Source organism: Marmota monax, unplaced genomic scaffold, assembly GCF_021218885.2.
Source record: "Marmota monax isolate L192 unplaced genomic scaffold, Marmota_monax_Labrador192_F-V1.1 WCK01_AAM20220418_F8-fsc00112, whole genome shotgun sequence".
In the NCBI taxonomy this organism is placed as follows: Eukaryota; Metazoa; Chordata; class Mammalia; order Rodentia; family Sciuridae; genus Marmota; species Marmota monax.
The window spans coordinates 1,290,295-1,307,646 of record NW_026692073.1 but is presented as its reverse complement, the minus strand read 5'-3'; the positions used below and the strand labels follow the sequence as shown (position 1 = coordinate 1,307,646).

Genomic DNA, 17,352 nt, shown 5'->3' with positions numbered 1-17,352 from the left:
AACTAACCCCTTGACTTTTTTCTACATCTGCATCTAGGCAGCTGAATACTGCTGGGAAGAAGAGTCATATAATCAAGCATGTACACCACCCTAAAATCCTGGTGAACAACCTTGATGGGGCTGTATCCACTACTGTGAGTCTTCCTAATTACTGTAGTCAACTAGCTCTCCTATCCTTCAAAAAATGATTTCTAACCTTCTCAATTAAATCTCAACCATGTTCTCCATTGCTCTCATCAAGAGTCTGCCTTGAACACAACCTCCTGTCAACAAATCTGTAAAAGGACCTGCACCTTCACCTATACTTTCAGAAAGACAGGGAAAATGTGGTCCAGCATTATCTGAAGAGATGTAGCTAAAACTCCCCAGAAATCATGAAAGATACCAAGATAGATCATAGAAGCCTAACAGGATAAAGAAAAAGAAATCTATATTCATTCAATATGTCAGAATAAAAGAGGATCAAGAATGAGCTCCCATTTCTCAAACTGTATTCCCTAGAAATTAAGAATTTAGTGAGTACTAAAGGAATCTCTTCAAATAATCTCTTCATACTATACCTCCATCACTGTTCCCCTCCTCTGTAATAATGTCCAGTAGCCTCTCGAAAGCATTTTCAAAAGCAACAATTTTCTGAATTGCTCCATTGCTTCTTGTTAATGCCTGTAGTAGTAAGACACCCTTATGGAGAAAAAAGGATAATGTTCAGTGAACTACAATATTTACTAGACATTTTAAAATCAATGGCAGGAATTTCACAAGTTCTACTCCTTCACTTTACATATAGGGAAAATAAAGGCAAAGAAGTATTGTAATTTTTCTAAGGTTACAAATCTCAAAGGGACTTACCAGGTCTAACAATCCCTAATTTAGTTCATATATATATATGAACTAAATTAGTTCATATATATATATGAACTAAATATACACACACACATACACACACATACATATACACGCGCCTGTGTGTGAGTGCACAACCCCCCCGTATTTATCAATCACTATAGTTTTCATTGTGGCTTAAGTGAGTTGGACATAATTATCTTCTCAAGAATGCTGCTATACAAGCTTATATACATGCTAGAAAGACCACCACATTCTAGTAGAGAAAGTGCACAAATTCTTTTAAATATCTGGCCTCGAAATTCCTAAAACTTGATTCTAAGTCAACAGAAAAAAGAATGATAAAACTCATGTATCATGAATGTCATGTCCAGCACAAGACAGTTCATGATAGTCTTTGCCTTTGCCTTTTAATTTTTCTTAGCTTCTGTTATTAGTTTATATAGTTTGCCACTACTTTATTATTCTACAAAAACTCGACTTCCCTACTTATTACCCACTTGTGCTTATTTCAGAATCAAATAAGAAGTACTTATGAGCCCGTAAGTATCCATGATAGTCAAGGGGATAGCAAATATTTAATGAAAAAAATTTCAGAAGCTACTTCAAAAGAATAGCGAAGATACTTCAAAAGTCCCACAGAAGCATATAAGCTGTTGGCTGTCAGTTGGAGAAAAATGCCCATGGCCTTATTGGGCTTATTCCATCATTTTACTAACTGTCAAGTTTCAACACAAAGATGAGAGAGAAAGGAAAAAGTGGTTATTTTTACACATCAAATTCTTGAGTTTAATGCTGACAACTTGAGTTTAACTGCTGACAAAGAGAAGAAGAAATACAGTAGAAAAAAACCATTGAGGTTCTGAGATTGATAAAGTGGGTTTAGAAACTGATTGTGCAAATTAAAGCAAATTAAATAAATTCAGAGTTTCCGTATAAAACAGGACAATAGACTATTACAGGATTTTAAAATAAAGACTGAGGAGGTAAAATAGTTTCTAGAGAACCTACTATATTTTAAATTTTCAAAACATGTTGGTTTCTTTTTCCCTTGAATAAGTTTTATTGAGACTAAAGAAAATAAAGCTGTAAAACACATAAAAACCAAGAATCCAGACATTGTAACAAAAATAAAACTTGGGGCTGGGGATGTGGCTCAAGCGGTATCGCGCTCGCCTGGTATGCGTGTGGCCCGGGTTCGATCCTCAGCACCACATACAGACAGGGATGTAGTGTCTGCCGATAACTAAAAAATAAAATGTTGAAATTCTCTCTCTCTTTAATAAATAAATAAATAAATAAATAAAATAAAACTTAATCCCTAATCATAAAATTAATAAAAAACAATATGTAGAGAAAATCATTTTATCTATCTCAAATAAAAATTGAGGACAAACGTTAGAAAAATAGATGGAGAGTTAAAGGAAAATAATAGATAATGCAGCTCTCTCAACAAATATATAGATACAGATAAAGATACATAGGTATATATCAGGGCTAGGAATGTAGGCCACCAATAGAGGGCTTGTACATCATGTGTGAGCCCCTGAATTCAGTCCCCCACACCACAAAAAGGCAATTTTATGTCTGCAAAGGAAAATACATGATATTCAAGGAAAGGCACCTCAAATTCCTAATGGATGTGTGCTCATTTAAATAAGAGAATTCTTGACAAATAACTCTCAAATATTAAAGAATAAAAAAATCTTTTTTATAAATAATTACAATTATAATATTGCACCAACATACATATACAAAATTCTAAGTAAGTTTAAAAAAATTGAATATATGAGCTAGAAGTCAAGAGTTTTGTTTCTACTTTGTCTCTAACCAGACATTATGAAGTTAAGAGCAATCCAAATGATAGTCACTAGAATTTAGGAAGAACAGGGTCAGGAAAAACAAATATAAAAATGAATGAGATATGGCTAACAAATAATAAGTCCCTTAGTTTTTAAGGCTCTTGGGCTTCTGACTGCAAATATGGAGACTGAATTTAAAAAGCTTTTTTCAATTGCTATCTGAAGTATTATAGTTTTGTGTTTGTGTATGTGCATGGTGCTGGGGAGCAAACCCAGAACCACCTGCATGCTAGGCAATACCTCTACCACTGAGCTACACTCTTAGCCCTTTTTATTTTATTTGAGACAAGGCTCAATAAAATGCCTAGGTGGTACCCAAACTTGTGATTCTCCCACCTCAGCCTCCTGAGCAGCTGAGATTATAGGTGTGTACCACTATGCCCAGCTTATTTCAGAGTTTTCATCAAACTGTAGGTAACAACATAGAAAAAAGTTCAAGCAATACAGCATCAATAAAACATAGTCAAATTTAGGGCTAAAGGTTTAGCTTAGTGGTAGGGCACTTGCCTAATGTGAAGAACTGGGTTTGATCCCCAGCATAGCAAATGTAAGTGAGTACATAAATAATAATCAAATATTCAGACTTACATGTAAACATTAAAATAAACCAGAGCAATTCATGCTATACAGTTAAACAGATATTACCAGGGAAAATCCTTTAAAATTAAGGGAAGTTGAGAACAGCAAATGAAATGCTTTGCTAAGCTTACACAGTTAACATCTAGAAATATTTCCTGTATTTTTTTTTAATATTTATTTATTTATTTTTCGGTGGACACAACATCTTTGTTTGTATGTGGTGCTGAGGATCGAACCCGGGCTGCACGCATGCCAGGCGAGCGCGCTACCACTTGAGCCACATCCCCAGCCCCAATTTCCTGTATTTTTTAGGAGAAAAAAGAAATTCTGGGGGTAGAGTTCTGTGTGAAATACAACCTTTCAGAAGAGAGTGGAAGAAATCCCAAACTTGCAGAGGGAATAAATTTGAATAGCAAAATGGTTTTTCTATTCCAAAATATTGGATAGTAAGGAAACACAAATAATGTGGTCTTGTACATAAAGGTCTAAAAGATTGATCACTACCCCAATCTTCCAAATTCTTATAAACCATAAGGGTAAAAAAAAAGATTTTATTTGCAAGAGAGAAAAAAATCCTGTATATTCTTGGATTTTTTTCAAATAACTTACATCATTACGAATAACTTCCCTGGAATCTGCCAATAAGTCCATCAGTCTGGAAACACCTAGAATAGAGAACCATGAGAACGATATTGGCAGACTAAAACTATGAATAGTGATTCAATTTACAATTTGTTAGAACACCATTTCATTCACCTTCTCTAGGAAATGATCCTCACATTTTAAACAAAATTATATTGGGATGATAAATCACTTACCCATTGGACTGACTAAAATAATCTGCTGCACCTGGGGCCCTAGTTGTTTTAAAAGAGAAGTCAGAAGCTTCACACCAGGCCAACGGACATGGAAATCAAATTCCTATAATATAAACATTTAAAATATTTAACATCTATAATTCACATTTTCAAGAAAAACATTTTCTTTCTGACTACTAGTGGTACCAGAAACTAAAGTTAAAAATGAAACTGTAGAAAACTCTTATAAAGAAATAGTGGATGATGAAGCTCAGTGGTAGAACGCTTGTCTTGCATGTGCAGGGCTCTGCATTCAATCCCCAGTACAAATAAATAAATAAATAAATAAAAGTGAGAAATAAAAAGCAATAAAAAAAGTTAATCTAAATTGAATAAACTAACTAAAATGTTAGTGATGAAATAAAACAGTATTTGGTAAAAATAAATAGGATGCAAACAGTATTTTAATAGCTTATATATTTCTTGAAACATGCATATGGACTTCTTGCATGCATGCATGCAGAAGTATGACACAATAAATTTTTAAAGGTATACACATGTTGCTTCCTCAATAATACCCAACACAAAATAAAAAAAAGCTTATTAAGATGACAAAAATAGGGCTGGGGATGTGGCTCAAGTGGTAGCACACTCGCCTGGCATGTGCAGTGCACTGGGTTCAATCCTCAACACCACATAAAAATAAAATAAAGATATTGTGTCCCACTAAAACTAAAAAATAAATATTTTAAAAGAAAGATGACAAAAATATCAAAGTTCCCTATTTACCTCCAATAAAGATAACAGGAGAGTGACATTTTCTTGCTGCTTAATGAAAATTTCTGTAAACTGGCTTCCCAAATCCTCACTTTGTCTTGTGGAATTTTCTTCTGTAATATTAAAAAATAAAGTACTTCAACATGACACTGTGTTAATTTGAAGTATCCTTTCATTAAAGAGTTAAGCAGAAACAATATTATTCCTGGTATTTAACAATTCCATACTGAAACAGTATGGCTGGTAGCAATATCACAATTACAATGAAAAGCTTTATTCTCAAAATAACTTTCAATGCCATTTAAATTATTTAAATACATTTTATTCTTTAAATGTTTAAATATGATTATCTGAAGATATTTAAATATTTACATTTTCTCAAGATAGTAAGTTAAACTTCTATTAGGGAAAGGGAACTGTTTTGGGGGTGATAAAAATATTCTATCTTGAATGTGGTAGTGGTTGCACTACTGAATTCTTTTGTCCAAACTCACAAGATAAACTTCAAAAACTAATTTTTATTATGTATAAATTATATCTCAAAAAACCCTCAAAATATTATTGATATATAGTCCTTGATGACTGTTACTATTTTGAATAATTTGATTATAAAATTAAACCAATCATCTGCAGATTCTTTAGTTCCTTTTCCACATATAAAACTAATTTGGCAATAAAGTCAGAATTTAACATTTCATTTCTCATTTATTCTTTAAAAGATTTTCTATCTGTCCTTACTGTTTAAAAGTTTAAGTCTTTATTATTTAAATGTTCTTTAATAAAAAAAAAAAGCGAAGGATCACTAAAAGTGGAAGCAACAACTATCGAAAACAAATAGTCACTTAAGATCTACCTACATTATAAAGTCCATTTAGAGATGGTAAATATACTACTCCTCATTCCGCCACTCATATCAGACACAGCTGATTGATCAGAGTCTCTATTAAACATCGGAATCCTTTTACACATATTGCTCCAGGCAGTGACTATAAGCCAGTAGAGCTGGCAGTAAAAATCAAACCTGTTTACTATTTTACTATTCCTCAGAATTTTGGGGGGATGTGACATTTTAAAATTAAAATAGTATAGAAACGGAAAAAAATACCAGCAGATGACAGAAAAAACAAAACAATCAACAGTGATAGTGATAATCCCATCTAATTATTTATAGAGTAAAAAGAGACCAAAAAGGAGAAAAAAGTTTTTTCAAGTTTGATTAAGTACCATATATAGTAGGTTAATTCTTCAGAAACTCTAAAAATGTTTCTCTTAATCATCCCTTGTATCAATAAAATAATTCACTGTTTCTAAGCCTTAAAACTGCTCTTAAGCAGAAAATACTTTAGTTTTTCTGAGCATTGACTGTTAGGGAGGCAAGGGAACAGGGTAACAGATCAGGAGGCAAGAAGCTTGGGAAGAGGTGAAAGTAGTTTATTAGGAGTCATAATCGTTATAAAAATAGAGGGAACAGGATTTGCTGACATACTGCATAGAAGGATAGATGGGAGAAGAGGGAGGAAAGGTGATTCCAAAGGTTTTGGCCTAAAAAATGTAGTTGCCATCTTCTGAGCTGAAAAACACTGTGAGAGAAGCAGGTTAGGAGCACAGAAAGAATCCCAAAGTTAGTTTTCAACATGCTAAGTTTGAGATAGCTCACAAAAATCCAAATGGATATATCAAGTAAGTAGTTGGATAAATGTAAAAATAAATGTCAGTGGAGAGATCTGCATTGGACACACACATTAGAATGGCAACCAATGGATAAATGATATTTAAAGTCACAAGATTTGGGTGACAAAGGGCTTCTACAAAAAACATATCTAACACCACACTTAATGGTGAAAGATGGTATGTTTTCCCCTTAAGCAAAGGAAAATAGGCAACAATGTGCTTTCTTCGAAATTCTAGTCAAGACTGTCCTGAAAATCCTAGCCAGTGTCATAAGGCAGGAAAAAGAAATAAAAGGCATACAGAATAGAAAAAGAAGTGAAACTGTCTTATATGTAGATGACATGCTTGTCTATGCAGAGAATCTTATAAAATGTACAAAAAAAAAAAAAAAGAAATTAGAATTAATAAGTAAGCTTAGCAGAGTAAAGGAATAAAAGGTCACTATGCAAAATCAATTATATTTCTATACAACAGCAATGAACAACTAGAAATTGAAATTTAAAAACTGGACCAGCCAGCACCAAAAAGAATAAATTTGGCATAAATGCTTACAGCTTATACTGATATTGCATAAAAACTCTAAAATGCTACTGAAGAAGTTAAAGAAGAGCTAACTATATTGTGTTCTTATCTCACAAGGCACAATATTGTTAAAATATCAGTTTTCCCCCAATTGGTATAGAGAGTCAACAGAATCTCAACTAAAATTTCAATTGGCCTTTTCATTGAAATTCACAGATTCTACAATTGGTTTGCAAATGTAAAAAATTTGTCAAAACAATTCCACAGAACAAAGTTTACATTACATAATTTCAGGATTTATTATACAGCTACAGTAATTAAAATAGTGCTGTGTAGGCAAAAAAAAAATAGATAACACAAATCAATAGAAGAGAAAGTTCAGAAATAGACTCATTTATTTTGAATTACAGACTTAAGACTTAAGAGGAAAACTAGAAATGGACCATGATTTAATTGTAAGAGTTAAAACTACAAATTTTCAAAGGACAACATAGGGGAAAATCTTAGTTAGCTGAGATTTGGCAAAGATTTTGTAAATAGGACACAAAAAGCCTAAATCATAAAAGGAAAAAAAACTCGTAAGATGAACCTATTTAAAATTTAAACATTTTGCTCTTCAAAACACAATGTTAGAAAGTGTCATAGACTGAAAAAATGTGAAATATATATCACAAAGGATTTGCATGTAGAATATGTAAAGAACTACTACAACTCCAGTATAAGACAACCCAGTAAAAAAACAGGAAAACGATTTAAATATAACACTTCACTGAAGAATAAAGAAGGTATGGATGGGAAAAAAAGAAAAAAGAAATCACAGGAGAAGTTGTTTAACAACATTATTCATTAGGAGAATACATATTAAATTATAATAGGCTACTAGAACAACTAAAAAAAAATAAAAACAAACAAAAAACCTGATTACACCAAGTGTTGGAGAGTATATGGAGGAATTTGAACCCACACATTACTGTTGGAAATGTAAAATATTACTTGTTTGGGAAATGCTTTGACTGGATGTGATGGTACCTGCCCATGAGCCCAGCAACTCAGGAGGCTGAGGAAAGAGGATTACAAGTTCAAAGTCAGCCTCAGTAACTTATTGAGGACCTAAGCAACTGAGTGAAAGCCTATCTCAAAACAAAAAAAATAAAAAGAGCTGGGAATGTGACTCAGTGGTTAAGTGCCCCTGGGTTCAATCATTGCTACCAAAAAAAAAAAAAAAAAGATTATATAGCCACACAAAAAATAAAAAGGAATGACCTACTGATATGTGTTAAAAAGAAAAAATACTGAGTGAAAGAAGCTACACCCCCCCACCAAGAACACACTGTATGATTTCATTTATATAAAATTCTACAAAAATATAATATAATCTACAGTGACATGAAGCACATTTGTGACTAAACAGGGGCGAGAAGGAAGCACAAAATTTTTAATAAGTTCAGTATCTTGATAGTGATGCTGGTGGCTTCACAAATTTATACATATACCAAAATTAATCAAACTGTACATTTATACATGTGCACTTACTATATATTAATTATACTTCAATAAAGCTGTATACGTAGGAAGAAAACCAAGTAGAGCTATCAAGTGAGAATTTAAATGTGCAAGTATATGAATATATAATGTATATTATTTCTGTGGAGAGGTCTGGATTGGCAATACACATTTGAGAATGGCAAACATAAATGATATCTGAAATCACCAGCACAGATGAGATCACCAAGGGAGAGATAAGAAAAAGAAAATGTGTCCTGAGGCATTCCAATATTAACAGGTTGGGGAGACGAGGAAAAACGCAAAGGAGAATAAAAAAGTAAATAGTGCGGGGCTGGGGCTGTAGCTCAGTGGTAGAGCACTTGCCTTGCAGGTGTGAGACCCTGGGTTAGATCCTCAACACCACATAAAAATGGGAGGGAGGGAGGAAGGGAGGGAGAAAGGGAGGAAGGGAGGGAGGAAGGGAGGAAGGGAGGGAGGAAGGAAGGAAGGAAGGAATTGTATTCATCTACAACTAAAAAAAAAAGAAAAAGAAAAATTAGTGAGATAAGAAGAAAACTTAGGGGACTGTGGAGACTGAGAAGTAAATGTAAAAAAAAATGTCTCAAGAAAAATATGTTGATTAAATGAGTATTATCATCAAGATGTGAAAGATGTTAAAAAGTTCATTAATAATATTTCCAGAAAATTGCGTTTTATAAATGAGTCCTAATATTTTATTTTATATTTATACTTTTATGATAAGAATTGTATGCAATCCAAATAAAAAGAGTAGTTATTTGAGTTTATGATGATTTGGATTCTAAATAAACACAAATTCACTGCATATTATTTAACATTGGCACACTATTAATTTTTTGTCCTTTAAGTTTCATTTCTTAGGTTAGTGGCAGCTTTAGAAGTATTGTTTAGGGAAGCAGTAACTATTTCCATTTCAGGAAAAACAGGTAGAGAAGTGACTATAGTGACTATACTTAAAAAGCTATCACATCAGGATTGGTTATCATAAAGACAGAAGGAAGTTCCGGAGTATAAGGAAATCAAAAGGGAGGGAGTAAAGATAAGATAGGGGAAGAAATGTGAAATGAATTTAACAAAATCATTCATGTGTATATATAAATATACCACAGGAAATTTTACCTATAAGTCTATGTAAAAAGCACCAATCAAAAATAAGTGAAAGAAGATCAGTAGAGGAAGGTGAATAAGCAGAGGGAGAGAGAGAATGAGAATGGAGACTGAAATGAAATTCCACAGATGTATGACTTTGTCAAAATAAACCCAAGGGCTAGGGTTGTGGCTCAGTGGCAGAGAGCTTGCCTAGCATGTGTGAGACACTGGATTTGATCCCCAGTACCATATAAAAATAAACAAATAAATAAAAGTATTGTGTCCATTTACTACTAAAAAAAAGCAATTAAAAAAAGTTATCTTGCATCTTTAAATACACAAATTAATAAACCCAAGTACTATGTATAACTATAATGTTCTGATAAAAAAAAAAAAAGATTCAAAAATTTTTCAATGCAATCATTAGGATCCTGCATGACCACTGATTTGGTGAGGATATTAAGGTGGCAGGGGCCTGATTCTACATAGGCCTAAAATTAATCATAAGGAAGCCTAACACTCAAACATTACTAGAGTAGATTCAAGGAACATTCTAGCTATGGATCTGCATAAAGGATTTCCTATTGTTCCTTTGGGAGCTGATAAACTTCTGTGTTTTAATTATTAGCATACCCTAGAAGTAAAATCTTGTTTGGTAAATTGTGATTTTCAAAATTCAAAAGTGAATTTAAAATTGGAGCTGGGAAAAACACCAATTAAATAGCAAGAACTGCATACCCTTCTCATTTATTTGCAAGTTGACAGTGATGGAAAGGTAATCTGGGAAGAAACTGAAAAATATATGAGCATATAGGAGCTGATAAAATCTTTTGAAAATTTCCCTCTTTTAATCAGCTATGAATAGGAGCTCTGCTTCTCAGTGTGGTAAACAGCATGTAGCCAATAAACTCTCTCAAGATTTGGAAGGATAATTGGTCTCTCTTTTGAAAGCCAACCCAGAGCCCTATGAACCATGGTTATGGGGTAGATCACACCAAGAACACCAAGAATCTCTAGTCAAATTCTAATAAAATTCTATATATTGGAAAATAAAATTTAATGAAAAGTGGTTCATGGAGAATACATGAGATAAATAAAAAGTTCTCCAAATACATAAGAAATCTATAGATTTCAGAGTTCCTATTCATAGATGATTATAAAAGACAAGTAACAATTTGCACATCATAGTGGTGATATCTGTAGTCCCAGCTACTAGTGAAGCTGAGGCAAGAGGATCTCTTAAGCCCAGGAATTTGAGGCTAGCCTGGGCAACACAGTGAGATCCCATTTCAAAAAAACAAAACAAAATGAAATAAAGTAAGACTAAACAAAAGCTACCAAATGACAAATACTACATTCTCTCTGCCTTAGAATTGTCTCTCTAGTATTTTTCAAAATGCAGGAAACGCACATTAATAGGCATGATGAAACCAAGCACCTGTAGGCAAGTATCTTTGGATTAAACAAAGTTGAACAGCCTTCTTCACTGTAGGCTTCTCAGTGCTTACTACTCTTGGGTAAATGCTGTGGTGCTTCAGAAGGAATTACTGCATATTATGTTTGTAATTAGGAATCCCTTTTAATTTAGAGCACTCTGAAATCTTTGGCTACGCTTTGAGGAATGCAGGTCTAACAGCCAAAAAAGTTTAATTCAATGTTTGCACTGAGCACAAGCTAACAACCTTGCAAGGAGCAGAATACCTTTGATTTACTCTGTGGATGTATCATATAAAATATTATATCTTATCAGTTATATAATTAAGATCTAAATTTTGAATTTAAGTACTAAGATGTGGTCCTATTCCAAGGATCAATGGTGCTTTATAGTTTAAAACTGTCAAGCATTAAAAAAGTGTTAGTGAAATACACTCTATTTCATTTAAGGCATTTTCATATGACAGCACTTTCAACTTTAACAGAGTCCCCCAAATTAGCTAAGCAATTAAGTTAATACACAAAGCTTTTGGTGTAGTGGTAAATCAAGCTAAAACTACTAAGCTACTATAATAATTATATATAAAACTTATAAACCAAAATTACAACCACTGGAAATTGTGTTTTTATTATATATATATATATATATATATATATATATATATATATATATACACACACACAAACACACACACAGGTAGGAGTTAAGTAAACACTCTCTCATCTAGTATACTATATTGCAAATCCTAGAGCTGTTTATTTTTTACATGGTATAGTTTATATATTATACCTACTTATTATAACCTGTAAAAGTAAATGACCTTCTACTGTAAGACAAGTGAAAAACTAAAAATGAAATGTCCTTTGTTACTACAATGAAAATAAACTTGATAGAGATAAGCAAAATCAAAGACTACATTTTTTAAGTCCTTATATCCCTCTGAACACTTTTAATTCAACACCTATAGATACATTTATTTATAGTTGTACTTTTTTCCTGAAATGTAAACAATATTTTAAAATATAACTGGACTTTCATTCAGACCTCCACTTTATACCGAGTTCACAACCCATATTAAGAGAACAAAATTATAGATTCTCTATAAAAGTAGTCCTATTCAGAGAGCAGGAATATGAAGTAATCTTCTTTTGCACTGTGGTCTATCAGTTAAACAAGTATACCTATGTTTTTAAATGGTTGTCTGAACCTTCTATAAACCCGTTATGTAAATTATGCAATTTAATAAAGAATCCAGACAGAAAAATAAAAAATAAAATTGGCCACTACTTATTCAATTAGAAATCTATGGAATACTTAAAAAATGACAGTAAGAAAATACCATTCTTCTCTTAATTGGATGATACTGTATAAATTACGTAGTCTCTAGGCTTTCATTTTCTCATTTTTAGAAAAGAGAAAAATAACACCTCACAGACTGCTATGAGGATAGTGAGATAGTGAACATGAAAGGATTCTGCAAATTTTAAAGCTCTTTATAAATATGAAAAACAATAATAGAAACAACAACTATTAGTCTGTACTCTCCAAAAAGGAAATGGCTTGAAAAGAATCAAGGTACATTGCTCTGGAGTTTTCTGATTTCTAACAAGGGATTCAAATGTTGCAAAAGGCAATGCCACGTACAGTAAGTTAGTTTCTTTGTTGTTTCTCTGTTAGGTATAGGCAACTTTGTTATGTATCATTTTAAATCTATTTCATACAAGAATATTTCATTCTTCATTTTAAGAAGTTAAGTATCTCAGAAAAATTAGTAAAATAAAACTTGGTTACTTTAATTATGAGGAAAAGTAAATAGAACTTGACATTCCACTAAAGTACAATTGAATTCTACGAATTAATGTAAAAAATGTCAGTAACTAGAATATTATTGTGCATGTATTATTTTAAAGGGATAATATCAATATATAAATAGTCTCTAAACTGGAACATCTTCCAGTTCTTATTAAATATAGATAGGCAAATGTGTATACATAGATACATATGTATATACATATTCAAATATTATTTTTAAATAAACTGTCTAAAATTTTTTTGGAAGTACAAACAAAATAATTTAGATAAATTATCCTACAAGAGAAAATGCTTTGATTTTATTTTTAAAAGCACTAGAACATTTGTGTGTGTGTGTGTGTGTGTGTGTGTGTGTTCTAAGAGAGTAAACACATTTAGTAGTGATAAGAATAACAGTTTATCAAATATTATCAAATATTCCTCTTCAATTAAGGAATTCTGACACAGTGAATCAAATCTCACTTTTTACCAGCTAGAAAAAACATAACTTGACAGTGTCCTTTTTTATTATTAAAAATTTTATTATTAAAAATTATGCCTAAAAGCATTATGCATATGTAAATGCAATCTATTACCTGCAAAATCATCTGGAAAAGTAGACAAAAAAAAATAAAAGACAAGTAGGTAATAAAACAGCTTTATAAAAATGTAGTTGTATACATGTAAAATAGGTTAAAAAAGAAAATTAAGAGACTAATACTCATTTTAGTCAAACAGCTGAGACACCCTAAAAGATACAGCATTTGCTATATCTTTAGGATCATGAAACAGATTTATCACTAAATTAAGGTAACCCTCAAGGAAAAGAACTCTAAAATAGATTTATTACGTCAGCTAAGAATTACCTTTCAATGAAACAGTAAATAAAGTATCAATAACTAAAGGATACATTTCTCAATATTTAGTTTCTAAAAATCGATTCAGAATGAGTAAATTTTCAGAAGAAAAATCCTACAAAAATTTATTCTACTACTGTTTATATAAAGAATTGTTTTTCCTGTTTTAGCCAAAGGATTTTTAGATACTTAAAAAAAAAAAAAAAAAAAAGCCCAAATACAAAAAGGAAAACAGAAAAAGCAGGTACTAAACATGATTATATTCTAAGATTGTGACAAGGGAAACTACCTAACTACAAAATATTGTTACTATGCACTTTTTTTTTTTTAAAGAGAGAAGTTATTCCCTGCACACTAAGAAGAAAAGCTACATTTCTAATATGAAATAACTAAGAAAAAATAAAAAGGAAAGCCTTCCTTTAGCATGTTTGAACACTTGTATTGCATTTCATTTTCTCTTCTTGGAATTGAGAGTATTCAACACAACTTCATTTTACATGTTCCTATTACTAGTATTCTATGAATTTTATATCTACATACATTTCTGCTCTACTTTTATTTCAATAAAATATGAACAAGATCAACATATATCTACATTTCTTTATGCTATGTCTACTCAGAATTTTAACATCAATATTGATACTGAATATAAATATCATTTTATAATTCTAACCAAAGGGATAATATCAATACATAAGTGGTCTCTGAACTGGTAATCTTCCAGTTCTTACTGAATATAGATAGGTAAACATGTATACATACGTGTGTGTGTGTGTGTGTATATATATATATATTCAAATATTTTTAAATAAATTGTCTAAAATTTTATTGCCTAAAGTGTTATTTACTTTATAGAATTTTATTTTATAGAATAAAATAAAGAGCATATAGATTATATAGAATAACAATATAGAATATATAGAATAAAATATAAATAATACTTCAGAACAAAACAACATATAGAACAAAACATATAGACAAAATATATAGACTTTCAGTCAAGTGTTTCACAAAGTGACAATAAAATTAACAACAGACTACCTTAAGTATGCAAATATTTGAAACAAAAAAGGAAAAGGAGAATGTACCAAACAAATGTGTGGATTCAAACAGATTCATGGATTGGGGCTATAGCTCAGTGGCAGAGCACTTGCCTAGCATGTGTGAGGCACTGCGTTCAATCCTTAGCACCACATAAAAATGAAACAAATGAAATAAAGGCATGCTGTTTATCTACAGCTACCAAAAAAAAAAAAAAAAAAAAATATATATATATATATATATATACACACACATATATATCATTTCACACCAACCAGACAATGTAAATGGAAAAAAGCTTTATAAACTTAATAAATCATGCTTTATAAACTAACATAAGTAAAAAGTTTAAGAATTTATTATGAAAAAATCCTCTCATTTTGTAATGCTTATCATAATAACACATATATAAAATAGTTAATTTCCAGTCAATAGTGGTTTTTAACTCAAAATTGGCTAATCTGCACACTACCTAAAACCAAATACAAAGAGTAGAGAAATATCACTCAAGAAAAGATTTTATTCCATTTCCTCATAATTTCCCAAATCACACACAAAACAATCATCCTAAAGACATTTGCAAGGGCTGAGCTTACTTATTTTGTGATTAAATAATAATAAGAAGAAAAATAAATAAATAAACTTGTAAAATAAACACCAATTTAAAATCTGCAAAATTGGTACAACCCAGTTAACTTTTGCATAAAAACACAATAAAATAAGTGGGAACTTACCTACTTCTTCTTCTTCATCATTAGATATTATATTATATAATGTGTCCAAAGCATAACCTATTATTTCAGAATCCGAACTGAAAAAAAGAAATTATTATACACTGCTAGTTAGAGTGTAAACTGTTATAATCATTTTTAGACAGTTTTCAGCAAGACTAAAGGAAACATTAATTCCACTTGTAAAAATATGCTCTAATATTAAAAATATCACTGTGCAAACTACAAAGAGTGTGCAAACAAATGTTCAATAACAAAAAATTACCATGGCGGGACTGGGGCTGTAGCTCAGTGGGAGATCACTTGCCTCGCATGCGTGAGGCACTGGGTTCTAACCTCAGCACTACATGAAAATAAATAAAGATATTGTGTCCATCTACAACTTAAAAAAATATTTTAAAAAATACTATGGCAAATACATACACTTTAAGGTAGCAATGGAAGAACTATATTTTCAAAGAATATTTAATGGCAAAGTAATTAAAACACCCAGATACAATGCCAAGTGAAAAAAAAATTAACCCAAAAATTAACTAATAGAACAATCCCATTTAGTCACACACACACACACACACACACACACACACACACCCCTGTCTCTATATATTTCTAAAAAAATTATCAATTTGTAGCCAGAAATTGAGTGTATGACTATATTTGGGAGGCTAAGGAAGGAAGATTGCAAATTCAAGACTAGCCTGGGCAACTTATCAATAGTCTGTCTCAAAATAAAAAATAAAAAAGAGTTGAGAATATAGCCCAGTGGCAGAGTATCTCTGGGGCTCAAATCCCTAGTACCAAAAATATAAAGAGATAAATGAATAAAAAATAAAGATGTAAAATAAATCTAACTTCAAAAGCAACAAAATTAGCACAACTTGGTTAATTTTATGTATGTGTGGATAGCTACATACCCCTCCGTTTATCACATAGACATATAGTATTATATGTAGTTGGACTACCTTCACCACACTTTATTCTCTTAAGAAGAAGAAAAAAAAACCTTTAGGGTGACTATACAATTTATAAAATGAGGATGTATAACATTTTGTTGTGCTGACAGTCAAATTTTGAAATCATGTAGGATGATGACAGCATTTATAGTAGTAGCAAGAGTGAAATACAGGTCCCCTCACCACCAAAAACAAAACAAAACAAAAACCTCACAACTATATGTAATGATGAAAGGATGAATGCGTTCCCTCTAAGATCAGGAATATGATAGCAATGTTCCAGCTTACCACCTCTATCTCTTACCATCTCTATCCAACAATGAAACGGAAGTTCAAGTTAGAATACTACACAAGAAAATGAAAAGGTACATAGATTGGAAAGGAAAAGTAAAACTACACCTATTCATAGATGACATATTTTATACATAGAAAATCCTAAGGAATCCACTAAAAAATTGTTAGAACTAATAAATTCAGCAAAGTCACAAGACACAAGGAATATACAAAAATCCACTAAATAATCAGAAAATGAATTTAAGAAAATTGTGTGTAAATAACATCAAGAAGATTGGTACAAATAATAAAATATTTTGAAATAAACTTTACTAAAAATCATAAGACTCATGCACTGAAAAATGCAAAATAGTGTTGAAAAAAGTGTCCAAGAACTAAATAAATAAAACAATACCCTGTGTTCATAGATAGAAAAAGGCAATATTGTTAATACAGTAATAAACCGCAAATTGATATATAAATTCAACGCAACCCATCGAAACACTAGCTACCATTTTTGCAGAAATTGACAAACTGATAATAAAAGGTCATATGGAAAGGTATTGTATTCAGAATAGCCAAAAAAAACAAAGATGGAGATCTTGGA

The 17,352-nt window shown here is 31.4% G+C and overlaps 1 protein-coding gene across 2 annotated transcripts in view; it reads right to left on the bottom strand.

Annotated features, from left to right (window-relative positions):
- The window catches only part of Uso1 (USO1 vesicle transport factor), a 67,311-nt gene that overhangs the window by 31,614 nt on the left and 18,345 nt on the right, over positions 1 to 17,352 (bottom strand). For both annotated transcript variants that reach the window (XM_046458740.2, XM_046458746.2), the window contains exons 4-8: positions 15,523 to 15,599; positions 4,871 to 4,971; positions 4,103 to 4,205; positions 3,894 to 3,949; positions 561 to 681 (exon numbers count right to left, since the gene is read on the bottom strand). In XM_046458740.2, the coding sequence (XP_046314696.1) occupies positions 561 to 681; positions 3,894 to 3,949; positions 4,103 to 4,205; positions 4,871 to 4,971; positions 15,523 to 15,599 (458 nt within the window). The remainder of the gene's footprint in view (positions 1 to 560; positions 682 to 3,893; positions 3,950 to 4,102; positions 4,206 to 4,870; positions 4,972 to 15,522; positions 15,600 to 17,352) is intronic.